The 16,426-nt window shown below is 37.3% G+C and overlaps 1 protein-coding gene and 1 pseudogene across 2 annotated transcripts in view; both read left to right on the top strand.

Annotated features, from left to right (window-relative positions):
• USH2A (usherin) overlaps positions 1-16,426 on the top strand; it is a 795,153-nt gene that overhangs the window by 211,987 nt on the left and 566,740 nt on the right. For both annotated transcript variants that reach the window (XM_025367266.1, XM_025367257.1), the window contains 4 exons: positions 2,535-2,693; positions 10,913-11,407; positions 12,449-12,718; positions 14,310-14,479. In XM_025367266.1, coding sequence (XP_025223051.1) covers positions 2,535-2,693; positions 10,913-11,407; positions 12,449-12,718; positions 14,310-14,479 — 1,094 coding nt within the window. The remainder of the gene's footprint in view (positions 1-2,534; positions 2,694-10,912; positions 11,408-12,448; positions 12,719-14,309; positions 14,480-16,426) is intronic.
• On the top strand, positions 8,740-10,354 carry LOC112634087 (annotated as a pseudogene).

Raw genomic sequence — 16,426 nt, forward strand, 5'->3', positions numbered from 1 at the left:
AGATTCGAGTATATTTTTAGTTTCTGTGACCTGCCTTGGGGAGAAAACGGAACAGATAGAAGCAGAACAGAACAGAGATAGACCCTATTTTCTGAGGCCTACTTCTGAAGCCTAAAGCTCCCCAGTATTGTAACAGAAGACTGTCCTTCACCTGTATTGCTTTTAAATTGTTCTGAAGCTGCTTCAGGACCCCTGGACAAAACACCAATACTTCAACAAAAGACATGCTTATTGTGTTAGTCACCAAGGAACTAACAAGGGCTGTGGAAGTTATGAGCCCGGAACTATGGACAAAAACGTGTGTGTGTGTGTGTGTGTGTGTGGTGTGTAAAGATCAAAGTGCTCTTGAAATCCGTAACAATTTGATTATATTATATCTTTTAGACAGAGTTCATATATTATATCTATTAAACAGAGTTCATCACTCATGGGTCCTGGTGAATTAGCAATAGCTCTGAGGTGGAAGTCTTTGCCTAGTTTGCAGAATAACTTCATTTTACTGTTCTCTACTTTTCCACTTTGCTCTGTCCTCCAAGATTGTATGTGGTTTGCATCAGTAGCCTCCTTTGCCCTCTGACTTTTAGTTAGTTGATTTCAGCTGCTAGGAGGGACCCACCAAACATCTGGAGGGCAGGTGGAAAAGGAAGTCGAATATTTAATTCCCCACTCCCTGTGTCCACGTAGAAGCAGCCTCAAGCTAACTGCATCCCTCCATGAGTGGTCATAGCTCCTGTCAGGTGATGCTCTTCATACAGTCCTTTCTGTCCCTGAGTTCTGTCCCCATTTAAGCTAGAGACAATGTGCAGAGAAGAGTTAACATAGCAAGCCTGACTGCTTATTTTTAGAAAGACCTGCTTACAAAGCTGGCCTTTGGCTGGCATCTGGATCCACATTATCCCCAGAACTGATAAGAGAGGACCACTGCACTTAAACATTTGTACAAAGTACGGTTTAGGCTTAACACCTGCTTTCCTTGTGGGGGTCTTAAATTTGGGTAAATGCCAGACAGAGGCTGCTCATATGAACAGCCCCCAATACAAACCCTGTGCACTGAGTTTCTAAGGAGCTTCCCTGACTGGCAACACATTACACACATTTTCATAATGCATTGCTGGGGGAATTAGGCCTGTTCTATCTCTACTGGAAGAGAATTCTTAGAGGCTTGTGCTTGGTTTCCCCTGGACTTCATTGATATGCCTTTTCCCTTTGTTGATGAATTCCGTAACCTTTCATTGTAATAAATTTTAGCCATGAGTAGGACTATATGATGAGTCCTTGAGTCTTCCCAGTGAATCATTAGACCCAGGGTTCAGGGTTGCCTTGAGAAACCCTGAAATAAATAGCCATAGCGCTCTGCAGTTTCTATACCTGAGAGTACTGCACCATCTCTTTTGCCCACCCTTTTGAAAGTACTTCCCACCCTTTTGAAAGATCTCTCCAAGTTACTTTTTTTGAGTGTGCTTTCTTTTAGTGAGGCTTCTAATGACTGTAGATATTTCATATAAAAATATTAATTATTTAATGGATTCTTTTCTGTACATTATATTTACATATTTCTTCAAAAATATTAATGGTTTAAAAGTAAGGTAACACACCAACCTGTACCCTTGACATCTTATTTAACAAGAATGTTTGAGTAAGTTCTGCTTCTTTAAATGGATGGGGGATTGTGCATCTTGTTTAAACTAGAAAGTAGTACATAAACTGGTGGTTGATTGTCCTTAAAAATATTTAGCTGTTGTTTTTCTCCTTTACGTTTGTGTATTCTGGGGAAGAAAAGAAGAAAACTCACTCTCAAAGGCAGGGAGACTAAGGAAAATTTACAGTGACAGAATACAGTGTTTTCATGGTATATATTTATATTATGGAAAATGTCACTTAAGTAGTTAGATGAATGTTCTTATTTTTTATGTGCCTGATAAGCAATCATATCACATCTTAAAAACACCTCTAACAGGTGATGGTACACTCATATAGTATATTCAAATTGTTTCTTGATAATATTTAGATTATTTAACATCCATAGCTATTTATATCACCAAATATTTTTCTTTCTTTTACACTGTGCTCTCTGAAGCAAGATAAAGCATTGTACTTAATGGAATGGAAAGCTTCCTCTCAAAAATCCAAAGATTATGCTACTTAAATTTCAAGTTTCAGTGGAACTTATGTCAACTTTAAATTAACTGTGTAAAAAAAATAAATGTTATGCATCCTTGGATGGTTTCTCAAAAAAAAAAAAAAAAAAAAAGGGCAAAGAAAGAAATGCTTAATGTAAACTATTGTGGTTTTTTACCCCCATCTATATTTATGCCAGATGCTTTGACCTAAAAAGTTTTTTTATGCTTTTGGATAAAAAGCTTTGTTTTAGAGAACTCATGAACCCTTTGTTTATTAATGTCTTGGTAAACCACATGTCTTCTTGATAAAGTAATCCTGAATGAGAAAGACCTCTTTGCTGGATATCTTACTTCAGTTTGCTTTTCTGTTTATTGATTGCTTTGCTAATAAATGCTCTCTTCATTGTAATTTAGCTCCATTCCAGCAACCTCCGCCCAGAGGACAAGTTCAAAGTTCTTCTGCTATCAGTCTCTCCTGGAGTCCACCTGATTCTCCAAATGCTCACTGGCTTACTTACAGTTTACTCAGGGATGGTTTTGAAATCTACGCAACAGAGGATCAATACCCATACAGTGAGTTTAAGGGTTTGGTGATAGAAATAAGTATTCAGAGAAATGACACATTAGTTAAGTTCTTTGACATTGAGGATAAACGCTGTTGTGGTTTCCTTTGTCTGGCACAGAGTGTTTCAAACAGAGAGAGAATTACAAATTTCACTAGGAATCAAAGAAATACAATAAAAATGAGACAGTTAATATCTGATAAATACTAATGCTTATCAAATTCTCAAAGATGAAAAAAAAATGACCCCATCAAGAATTGATGGGAATGTGGGGAAGCTGGAACTTTTATAAACTGCTGAAGTGTCTGTGTGAGTTCATTAGTACAACTTTTCATGTACAATAATTTGTTAAAATCTATGGAAAATTTTTCCTTTTAACATAACATTTGACTTAGCAAACCTACTTTAGGAAGTTTATCTCAAGTGAATAGTCATGAGTGGACACACAAGATTTCTATACCTATACTATTTGTAATATCAAAATATTGAAAATGATTCAGATGTTCACCAGTGTTTCAGTAAGTTATAGTATATGGCATAACAGAATCCTGGTACATTGTTAAATAAATTATAGGCTGTGATAGCAATAAACTGATATCTTAGTTCACATATCAATAAATGGAAAATGTTCATGACATATTGTTTAAGGCAGGGGTCCCCAGTCCCCAGGCTGTGGACAGGTACTGGTCCATGACCTGTTAGGAACAGGGCCACATAGCAGGAGGTGAGCAGCAGGCCGGCAACATTACCCCCTGAGCCCCTGTCAGTTCAGCGGCGGCATTAGATTCTCATAGGAGCACGAATCCTATTGTGAACTGTGCATGCGAGGGATCTAGGTTGCGCCCTCATGAGAATCTAATAATAAATATAATGCACTTGAATCATGCCAAAATCATCCCTCCTCACCACCCCATCCTTGGTCCATGGAAAAACTGTTTTCCATGAAACCGGTCCCTCGTGCCAAAAAAGTTGGGGACCACTGTTTTAAAGTAATTAAAAGTTATTAAAATAATCTGAGAATTATACCATTTTAATTTACAAATACTGGAAGACATAATAAATAGATCTAGTTTTCTCTAATTTTAAATATTATAGAAAATTTATCAGCTATTTCTATTATAATGAATTCAAGTTTTTTAATTCTCAGGTTAAAGAACTATTAAATCTGGAAGTGGAGTACTGACACTCAAGCAAATAGTGTAATTTAATACACACATTGCTATTTCCACAGAGATAGAACACAGCAACATAAACATTTGAAAGAGGAAGGATATAAACAAGCCATCAAGCCTATCTTTGCCTTTGTAACTTTTATGAAGATTTTAAAGAAGCTTATAGAAATCAAATTATTAGAATTCATTGACTTAAAAAAACATTTACTCAGATGTTTTAGATACAGTTTCCCTAAAGACAGAATGAAAAAACAGAAATTTTTACATTATTCCAGCTCTGTCTTGTCTGATTTTTGCTTCTAGCCATGTTTAGCTACACACTAGTTTAAGAAGCCTCGGAACAGCAATTCCAATTCAAGTTTCTATTTTGTTCTCTTCATTTAATACAGTTTTCCAAATTCGACTTTAACCATGCTTAATTAGTTAGAGAACTGTATAAAGCTATGTCGAAACAGTGAAATTCCGTAACCTTCCTTAAAATGGTTAGGAAGATGCCTTGTTTTAACATTTTAATTGACTTTAAAACTCCAGCATCGCACAGAGTTTTATTTTGTATGCATTATACTGGGTTTCATTTTGCACCTAATTCATATGACTGGAATTTAGCTTCTTATGTCCATCCCTTTCTCTTGGCCCTACATTTCTCTTCAGTATTCCAAGTCTTCTTTAAAGTTAATGGAAACTCTGAACTTCATGATGCAGATTGCAAAGGGAAATGAACATCTGTCTACATCTGCCATGTTGGCAAAGTATCCTAAAAACCTGCTACTAGAATGTTTATTTTCTTCCAAATATCAGCATGATCCAGGTGTCCTGAAACTTAAACTTTTGTGACAGAGAAAGAGAGGAGTTATAAAAATATTGAAAATGATTTTGAAATGACAGTACTACTGGTTGAGTTATTTCTGAAGTTGTGAATTAGGGTCACCCTATTTTCCATACAGCTTAATGCAATAGCAAAATTAAACTTAAAACTATCAATGATATTATTCAAGCCAGAGGCATGATTTCCATAGTAACATATTGTGATCTATTTTATAGAACATCACATGTTATTACAACACTGGCTGTTTTGACGATTGCACTAATATGGAATCCAAATAACAGTTTCTTACATGATAAATGTGTATTCATTCACTAATCAGACATTTATATAATCCTATTAAACAAGGTATTATTTCCTAAAACCATATTTTTCATTAAAAAATGCCACTTCTGGCATTTCTTGACAATCACTGTAATTAATGATGTGAAAATTATCTGCATGATGGCATTTGAACAGTAAGAACAATTGGTTAACACTGTCAGAACTTTGTATCATTCTAATAATAGCCTCATGTTTATTACTCTATTTGTAGTGCATGGCTAGCATGTGTAACATGTAAAGGAAACACTACTTATATTCAGCTGGATGAACACAAATCTTTGGGTTAAATCAAGGCATTAGGAATTATAGGTGGAGAATCATTGAACTTTTCAAAGAAAATTAATGGTGTTGTCTTCCAAGCAAGTTTGACAGTTTGTTTGAGACATTTATAGAATTCTTTTTTAGAATGGAAACTTTTTCTGGCTGGCCTAATGTGCTATGGGATTCTCTAAGACATACTTTTCTTCCTAGGATCATGACATACTGGTGTACCATCTTTAAAGCTTTCAAATTATTTGTTATTAGTAATAGCATGCAAACAATGGTGAATAATTTTAAAGATTGTGAATAATTAACTTTACAAAACAAGGTATATCTTTACGTTTTATTTAAGGTAGAGGTCAAGCTAGCACTTTGGCTGATCATACATAATCATCCCTAACAGTATCTCTATTGTAGCCCCCTTCTGGGTTGCACATAGGTATCTTACGTGTCATGGGATGGGAGTGAACAGTTATTGGAGGAAATAGCACTCTTGTGTTACTGTTGCAGGTTTAGGGAGTGGATAGTAACTCATACTGTTTTTTGGTGTTGTTCCTATTTGAGTTTGGAATCAAAGGAGCATTAGACATAGTAGGCAGATCAAATTTAAAAATAAAAATGATCTTCATTACTGATGAAAGTCAGATTAGAGACTATATCCTTTTTCCCGCAGGAAGACAAATTAGAAGAGAGAAAAAGCAATGGGTTGATCTGAATATAATTTGCTCCCTACCCCCTGGCTCCCTAGATTCACAGTCAGATGAGTTGTTCCTCATTTGGGATGCCATGAGTGGGGATATAGTCCTTAAACGTCTCTTTAGAGAAATCCTTCCACTGGAAACTAGAGGATGATTACTTTTACATGTGACAATGATTTCTATCACCTATAGATATTAACATAGTTTAAGTTTAGAGTTTTAGACAACCAAATATTTTAATGAGCCCGGGGATTTCATTTCTACCCTTATTCATTTCCATCTTTAATATTATAATTTATAATCCCATACTACATCAAGGGATCAGTGTGACAAGTGGTAAGATGGTTCAGTTATCTCTGAGAGGAATAAATGAAGAAACATAAGATATAGAGACAGGATGAGAAAACAGAAGAGAAGATGACAGGCAATTGTTTTTATAAGGCTCTTAATATTCTTAATGCAGTAGTTTCCCCTTACCCATGGTTTTGTTTTCTGCAGTTTGTTACCCATGGTCAGCAATGCTCCAAAAATAGGTGAGTCTACAGTACAATAAGATGTTTTGAGAGAGAGAGAGAAAGACCATATTCATATAACTATTATTGTGGTATATTGTTAGAATTGTTCTATTTTTATTTTTAGTTACTGTTGTTAATCTCTTACTCTGCCTAACATAAATTAAACTTTATCATAGATATGTATGTATAGGAAAAAGAGTAGTGTGTGTATATATATGTATGTGTGTGTGTATATATATGGTTTAGTACTATTTGTGGTTTTAGGAATCCACAGGAGATCTTGGAATGTATCTCCTGTGGATAACAGGGGACTACTATATTATTTCCTGGAACAATAGATCAGATATGTATAGAAAAATCATTCATGTGTTTAATAAATAAAATTTTGATCAGTGCTTATTCCTGACCGGAAACTGTATCAGCCACTAGAAATACAAAGACGAAAGGAATAGTTGTCCTTACGGAGTGGGGAGACATATAAATAAACCAAAGTAACAATAAAATATATAAATGTTGAACCAGAGTAAACTTGGGGTGTTAAGAAAACACAGGGTGGCGTAGGAGGTGTAGGAAATGTAACTGTACCTGTGGTGGCAATGATGGTGATTGAGAACCACTGAAAGTTTTCCAGTAAGGAAGGAATATAAGCTGAATTAGCCAGATACTGTAGTTAAGGAAGAGTGATTGTCATGAAATAAATTTTGTGTTAAAAGACATGGAAGTATATGAGAAAATAAGATATATTCAGCAATCATGGTCAGTTCCATGTAGCTTTGGTAGGTGGTACACTGGGGGAGTGCTACAAACCGGGAGGGTATCAGCCAAGATCAAAAATCAGTGCAGAGCCAAGGATTTTAAATGTTGCTCTGAAAATGCAGAAGTCTGTAGTAACAGCAAATTTTCAAACTCAGAGTTAAAGATCTGTACCCCAGCCAAGGAGAGCAACTACCTTGAGATAAGAGCTCTTTTTACCTGAGTATTATTTTTTTGTTATGATATCATTAATGGGTATCCTATTCATACCCTTTCAAATGCTTTTATTTATTTCACACTATAAATTGCCTTATATGATATTCCTACACAAATGCATATTTCCATCCTAATTCTATCTGATTCCAATTTCTTATTAAGTAAGAAATACAAGTACTCTTGTATAATACACTCTGATCTATTAGGATTATATTCCATTTTTCAGTTGCTACAAAAATCCAGCAAGTACTGTACTTCTTTTAATTGTCATCAGGTTATAGGTCTTCCAACTTCCAATTTAAGCCAGACAATCTTTTGGAATATTCAGCACTGAAATTTATTTTTGTCTTTTAGGTTTTGGCTTTTGGCATGTTAAATAGATTATTTTCCATCATTGTTCTAGCCATCAGTGATTTTTCAAATTTTGTTAATATTTTCAACAGCCTTATTGTGGGATAAGGGTAACTTTAATCTAACCTAATAAATATTTATTGAAATAACAATGAGCCACAACTGCACGCTGTCTAGAAAGTCTGAGTCTCAGCCCTAGGGGACAAATATGGTCCTTCTTTGGGTGCTCTGCCTTAGCACTAAGGATGGTGTCTTTCCCCTGTCACTTCTATTCCCATATTCTTTAGAGTTTTCTGTACCACTTAGGAAGTAAAACCATGTTGTAATCAATCATTCTTTAAACTTTACTTGTACAAATTACTCTGTGGTTTCTATGTCCTGATTGTACTCTAATACAATACTCAACATATTTTCATGAAGAATTTGCAATGGCATATGCAATAGAATGAAAAAACCATCTTTCATTCACATACTCCCTTGTATTGTTCAGTCTTTAATTATTCCCCTCCCTCAACGGCCATGACATTTGGGGAAGGGCAGCTTCCCTCTGGCCATTTGCAGAAGGCCCTTTAGAGGATGCAGTCTCATTTGTACGGTGTAGCTGGCCAGATCTTAACCCTTGGCATCCTCAAGGCATCAATGTCTGATGCATGAAGCTGGTGAACGTGTGTTCATTCTCAGCTTGGTCAGGGCTTCCTGAACACACTATTATTTTAGTCTTCCCTAGGCTTTTGCTATTGCTGAGAAATTCCTGAGGTTTTTTTTTTTTTTTTTTTTTTTTCCATCTCCTACATCCACCCTTTAGCCCTCTCAGAGGTGGAAGAGTGACTTTGTCCCAGCCACAGAAGGTCCCATAGTAGACTCACCTGCTCTCAACACTGCACCCTCACCTTGGTTTCTTGGTTCAAGAAACCAAGAAATTCCTGCGCTGGGCTACGTCAAGATGGCGGCGTCCACATTAAACCCCCTGCTGAGGCGACTTCCTAACCTTTCTCTCTTCCGAGGTGCCCAGGGAGTTCAGGTTCCCCTCTAGACTCTTGGCACCAAAGCTCCCTCTGAGAAGGATTCTTTGTCCCCAGTTCCCATTTCCCCTTATAAGAATGAACCCTGGAAATACCTGGAATCAGAAGAATACCAGGAGGGATAGGTTCTTGCCGTGTCTGGGCTGACTACCACGGCAATCACAAGGTGGTATACCCCTACAGTGGACTCGAAATACATAGATTTGCGGGAATAAAATTGCTGGGAATCCCTGCCCCATCTGCCGAGATCACAAGTTGCATGTTGTGCTCTTGGAAGAGTTTGTCCATGGTTATCATCTTCCATGCTCCATACACAGGAATCTGCATAAAGCAGCACATGGGATTGACACGGGCCATCCAAGAAGCCAGGGATCATGGTCTCCTCAGGTACCACATGCCCCAGATTGAAACCTGGGACCTTGACTTCAGTACCTCTCATGGGACTGTGAGTGCTCTTCCGCCAGCCCCTACCCTGATCTCAGGCGACCCCTGGGACCCATGGTACAACTGAAAACAGTCACCAGAGAGAGAACTGTCTCAGCTTCCTCGGCTCTATCAGGGTCATCTCTGACAAGACAGTGGCCCCTACCTGAGTCAATGCCCAAGGTGCCCCCCACAACACCGGTGGAAGCCTCCTCCACTGAGCAGTCAGACCCCAGAGTGCTCTGTAGGAGCTGTAGACTGGGAAGAAAGGCCGGGTGCGGTGGCTCATGTCTCTCATCCCAGCACTTTGGGAGGCTGAGGTGGGCGGACCACTTGAGCCCATGGGTTCAAACCAGCCCAGGCAAAATGGTGCAACCCCATCTACAAAAAATACAAAAATTAGCCAGGCATGGTGGTGGGCGCCTGTAGTCCCAGCTATTCTATTCGGGAGACTGAGGCAGGAGAATCGCTTGAACCTGGAGGCAGAGGTTGCAGTGAGGCGAGATTGTGCTACTGCACTCCAGCCTGGGTGACAAAGAATGCCAAGGTTTACATGATAGGTTATCACCTGAAGAGTTGTGTCTTTTGTGGACAATGGAAAGAAATGAAAGTTGCTGATGGGGATAAATCTAGGCTAGGGGAGAGCAATACATATGTGTATGGGAAACCCCAACCCCTATGTACTGTAAATAGATGGGCTAGGCTAAACATTGTTGCTGTTTCAGTCTTTTGCGAACTCAGCTTTTCCACAATAAAATTCTATCTCCTGTCGGAAAGAAGGAAGGAAGGAAGGACCGAAGGACCGAAGGAAGGAAGGAAGGAAGGAAGGAAGGAAGGGGAAGGGGAAGCACATAAATGTGCTAGGACCTTCATATTGCTATAGGGCACCCCTGCATAATGGAACCCTGCTCCCATCTCCCATACAAACAGCCGCATCAGGGAGCAGGCAGCAGCCACTCTGGCATTTGTGTGTTTCACTATCCTACAATGTGTTTCCTGTCCTTAGAGAGCAAGCATTTCCAGTCACGTGCCTAATCACCTCCACTCCCTATCTTATTTTTTTAAAACCTCTTTGTAGCTGTTCTCTCTGCCCTCACAATCCTTCATGCATAGAAGTCCTGCTTATCTGAAACGTCTGTTGTGTAAATTCTTCATTGCTGATAACAAATGTCTCCAAAATTTAGCAGCTTAAGACAATAAACATTTATAATTTCTGTAGGTCAGAAAATAAGAAAATTTTCCAGTCAAGATGTTGGTCAGGTGACAGATTTACCCCTTGGTGGTAGTTTACTGACCCTTGGTCTGGTGTGTTTAGTGTTTAACAAGCAAACCAGTTACATAGAGGAAACATAGTTACTTTTCTGTTTTGGAGAACTGAAAGGACTTTCTCTTAGACCCTCTAACAAAAGGACATTATGAAAAGCAAAACAAGAGCTAAAGCAAACATCTAAATATTCTTTATTACAAATGACGCTTTTCTTATGTTATACTCAATAATAAAAGCAATCAACTGGTATTTACATTATTTCAATTTTAAAAATATGAAATGTATCCTTAACCAAAAGAGTAAATTGGTATAGTTTATGTAATTAAATAATATGATAGGAAAGCAGTTAGCAATGATTCTTCACCAACTTGTGAAATGTAACTTTTTTTTTCTTTTCATTTCAGGTGTTCAATACTTCTTAGACACTGACCTGTTACCATATACCAAATATTCCTATTACATTGAGACCACCAATGTGCATGGTTCAACAAGGAGTGTAACTGTCACTTTCAGGACAAAACCAGGGGTCCCAGAGGGAAACTTGACTTTAAGTTATATCATTCCTGTTGGCTCAGACTCTGTGACACTTACCTGGACAACACTCTCAAATCAATCTGGTCCTATAGAGAAGTATATTTTGTCCTGTGTCCCTTTGGCTGGTGGTCAGCCATGTGTTTCCTATGAAGGTCATGCAACCTCAGCTACCATCTGGAATCTGGTTCCATTTGCCAAGTACTATTTTTCTGTACAGGCGTGTACTAGCGGGGGCTGTTTACACAGCTTGCCTATTACCGTGACCACAGCCCAGGCCCCTCCCCAAAGACTGAGTCCACCTAAGGTGCAGAAAATCAGTTCTACAGAACTTCATGTAGAATGGTCTCCACCAATGGAACTAAACGGTAAGAATCCAAGGCCAAGATTCCCCTTCTTGGGCAAGACATGAATGAGAATCTATTGTAATTGTGCAATTAGGAGTTTGGCAAGTGTATTCCTTTTTATAACTGTACAATATAATAATTAAGAAACAGTTTCTAAAGATATAAGATAGTGTTTGTCCTGGTTAGTGGAACAAGTGTATTTCTTCTAATCTAATAACAAATTCCATTCAATTAAATTGCCCCTTAAAAGGCTAATATTATCTTTGCTCTTAATGACATCTGCCATAACACAAATGATGTTTATAATTTGAAACTCACTTATGAAATGCATTATATTTGACTGTGTCACAAGTTAGGGCACCCACAAGCAATACATTTTCTCTTCTAAGCAAGAAAAAGATATAAAATAATACAAAAAATATGTATATAAGCTAACTGACTCCATTAAGTTAATTTTTGCATTCATACAATTGAACCCTTGGTTATATAGGCCAGACACACATTCACAGATTTTTAATCATTTATATCATGTACGTATTATAGCAAAATCTTTCTTTAGATTTGTAAAGTTATTTGATAAAACTGGGTAGAAATTGACTATAACATTTATGCAAACAGGGCTTATGTTAAACAAGTTAAATTAAAACCTCCAAGTTTGAAAGAATACAGACTGGAGCTACAGTGATCAATTTCCCCAAAAGAATTGACCATTCTTAATAGAAATTATGACCATTAATTCCAAAAAAGATTGAATTTAGCTGTGATAAATTGTAATTATTTTTTGTCTATATGTTGTCCATTTTGGTTTGTTTTCCCCATGCATACACCTTTAATAGTATTTTATACATTCATCTACATATCAGTTTGTTGTCTTCTATGTACCTATCATCTAGATTACAAAACTACTAAATCACTACATTTTGAATGCTAAGGAAATTGACAGTAATCTAATTAGAAAGATAATGAAAATCCAGCACTCTTTAAATGACCTGTCCCTACCATACCCCTAAAGTAACCCCTTTGTCTGATGAATTACCTAGATTCACTATTTAATTTCTCTAGGAATAATTATAAGGTATGAACTATACATGAGAAGACTGAGATCTACTAAAGAAACCACATCTGAGGAAAGTCGAGTTTTTCAGAGCAGTGGTTGGCTCAGTCCTCAGTCATTTGCAGAATCGGCCAATGAAAATGCATTAAAACCTCCTCAAACAATGACAACCATCACTGGCTTGGAGCCATATACCAAGTATGAGTTTAGAGTCTTAGCTGTGAATATGGCTGGAAGTGTGTCTTCTGCCTGGGTCTCAGAAAGAACGGGAGAATCAGGTAAATATCAATGCTTTAAGTTCTACTTTTAAAACCTCTGAATGCAAGTGCTTCCTCAGATTAAAGTCAAAGTACTGCTAAAGTACATTTTGAAAAGCAAGAATTAGAAACTTCCACAGACCAAGGAAAATTTTCGTATATATGGGTTTGTTACATAAACAACTCAAGGTCATAAAGTACTTGCAGTAAGTTTTAGGGGGCAAAAGTAAATGCTTTAGTTATTAATTCATGGGGCGAAAATGGCTTAACTATAGTTATAGTCTTTTGGGAATGTTTGTCAAAAATAGCATTTGGTTTCCACTCTTGAAGTGGATTGGACACATATCTCATCTTGCTCCATATATAGCATAATTTATGTTCAGTGAAAGAGATAACAGTCAACAAATTCCACAAGTTTGTCTTGGTTTTTATTTATCTTTCCAAAATAAATAGTTTAGGTACTAGATTATACATAATGACAGAATCCTGGACATCAAAATCTATAATTCACAAGTGTGCTTGTAAGCAGTTGGCATGATGATAAGGAAGGAGGACAATATATCTAAATTTTCTGGAGTATCTTCATTAAAGCAAAAATTTTTAATCCTCCACTTTATTTTTTATATTAAAAACACTTAAATTTCATGAGCCTTTAAGAAAAAAACACACTTTTGTTATGTGTTTAATCTGTCAATATCAAAGAAACCCAAGTCCTGATCTAAATTTGACCTGTTAGGAGTATGGAGGATGAGGGTAGCTTTAGGTTGATGTCCAAGGGAATCATTTCATGAATAAAATACGCATTGTGCTTGAGCATCTCTTAATGACTACCAGCCATCTTGGACAAATAATAGAGCCATGATAGCACAAGTGATGAGGCATGGCATTCTGGAAGGGGAAAATCAAGGTCAGAAATGAAAAGTAATGGGTGAAACTGCAATACTGGGCCCTCGTAATCTTATGGGTCACTAACTAATGAAAGTGCAATGAGTTCCTTTGATAATATACCTTTGGTTAGCACATTTAAAATCCTTGTAAAGAGCTCAAGAGTGGCAGGGGGGAAATGCATGTGTATGTAACCTGAACGTTTCAATAAAAAGTTAACAAAAACTTTGAGACATTCATTGGGGTTATTTAGGATGCTTTAGGTTTACCCCTTTCTGAAGAATAATATTCAGCCAGCTGAATTGGATTGGCTCAATGACATATTTCCCTACATGGGAAATCCAGTACATCACCATGCATTTTTCTGAACTTTTTGAACTGAGATATTCTATTTTTGTGGCTTCTTTTAGATACTCATAAGACTTACAATTTTCTATCTAACTATCCATTAGTTATCTTTGTGAACACAAGCAAATTCCTATGAGATTTTTATTTTGTAAATAGAAAGTAGCTGGTAATATGAAGATGGAGAATATACTTTCAGATAACATCTTAAAAAGTGAATACTTTTTACATATACCAGCATATTCTTGGGCTTTTTCAAAGCAGAATATTTTAAAAGGTACAAGGTATTTCAGAAACTGAAATGAATGTGTGAATTCAGTTTGAAAATATATAGGGACGGCATTCACTGTTTTGATGTTGTTGTTATTGTTCTCATTGATAGCACCTGTATTCATGATCCCTCCTTCAGTCGTTCCACTCTCTTCGTACTCTCTCGATATCTCCTGGGAGAAGCCAGCAGATAATGTTACAAGAGGAAAAGTTGTGGGGTATGACATCAATATGATTTCTGAACAATCACTTCAGCAGTCTATTCCTGTGGTGTTTTCACAGGTATTGTTATATTTAACTAATGTCCTTTCAGAATTGGCTTAGGGCTTCATTTGGACATTTTTTGAGTTTGCAGAATTCTATGACAGAAGCCTCCCTCTATGTTGGTTAAACGGGGCATTTTTTAAGTATAATATTATGTGTACAAGCCTCCCTCTTTGCATGTCACTTGTTTTTTTCTGGTATAACCATATATTGAAACTAAGTTGGTAGAATTTATTTCACAAGACTTGCTTTTTCCATTTATCACGTATCCTTAAATACTTTATAGGAAGTTGACTTTCATTAACTGTGTACTATCATGTTATTTGGACACACAATGATTATTTAACCAGCCCACAGTCAGTTAATATTGTATTGTATTAATTATTTTGGAAATATAAATAACATTGATAAAAACGTCTTACATGTACATTTCTTATACATTTCTACTTCCTTCAAAAAATCCGAAGAATTAAATTTATCACAGCTTATATCAAAATGAGTTACGAAGATGTTCAAGGTTTTGAATATACAGTAACATATTTCCTTCTAGTAATTCATCCTCCAGCTAGCAGTAGTAAGAATAATTATCATAGCTAAAAGTTACTGAGGCTTTACTGTGTACGTGGACCAATTCATTTAATACACATAGCACTCCTAGAGGATGAGAGGCTCTTGTTCTCTCTAGTTGTGGCTGATATACTTCTCTGCCCATTTTACCAGCATCCAGGTGGCCAATAGCAGAAGCTGGTGGAAGGATGTCAACTGAACGAGTTATTCTGTGTAGTTGGTTGCTCAGTGCCTCTTCTGAGAGAGATGCTCTTCGCTGGGCATTAGCATGAGATAAAAAGATCTTTACACTTTATGCCTACTCCCATAGATCTAGCCACATTTTTCTTTCCCAGAATTCCTAGTTCCTGATCCTTCCATCTTTCTTTATTCATTCCCTTGGCCAATATTTCCAAGCCACTGCCATATTGTCCAGGTATGTTTTACCTTGAGACACGTCTCTTTCCATACAACATGTGTGAGCAAGTGAACTGCCTGAAGTTCTGCCCATTAAGAGGATTTCTTCTCTCTGCTGTTCCGCAGGGCCATTTCTGATGAGGGAGGGTTGTAGAGCAACAGCTACCATTTTTGGCTTGCAGCCACATACCAAGACGTCCTATCTGTAAACTAACCTCTGCTTTTTTTCCTCCCATTCTTTTATCTCGTAAGGGGCCTCCCATGGGTCATAGGTAGGAGCTGAGGTTGAGCCACCAGTATAAGAATTGTAGATGTCATGGGGGCCTGAACCACCTGCTTGTACAATGCATTATGGCTTTTGGCTCTGCTTATACCCAATCTCAGACATCCACTTCCATTTTATGATGCATTTCTGTTGCGCCCTTCTAACCTCAAGACTTGGCTGAGACAATTTACAGATTATAAAAAAGTAGCTCTAGCTGCATGGCTATTTGGTGTTCCATGACAAGTTGTTCTGTTTTTACTGAAGCCTGAAAGCGTGCTAGGGCCATTTAGCAAATGGTATATAGTTTCCATTACATGTTATGTCTTTGTTCCAAGCTCTTGGGGTCTATCTGCCTTGTGATTTTCTTTCTGTATGTGCCTTGAAACATCTTTTCCCACCATGCTTACTTCTAGTGCTGTAAAATTTACTACACATTATGTCCCAAGTGGTTGATCTGCCTGTACCACAGGCTGGACCTGGTGCAGAGCCCTTTCCTACTCTGGGATGCACTCAAACCTGGAAGCATTTCATATTATTCAGTAAATTTCTCAGAACAGTATTCTCAGATGTAGAATATGCTCCCTTCAGAACGTGAAGAGGTCAACTAGACATTCTGTTTCCTTCTTAGTGGTGGTAGATGCAAGGTGCAATTTGTCCTGTATTTTGGAGGGGCTATCCTAGCATGTCTCAGGCCGCATGAACTCCTAAAAACTTCACTGATATGGCAGATGCCTTAA

Source organism: Theropithecus gelada, chromosome 1, assembly GCF_003255815.1.
Source record: "Theropithecus gelada isolate Dixy chromosome 1, Tgel_1.0, whole genome shotgun sequence".
Lineage (NCBI taxonomy): Eukaryota > Metazoa > Chordata > Mammalia > Primates > Cercopithecidae > Theropithecus > Theropithecus gelada.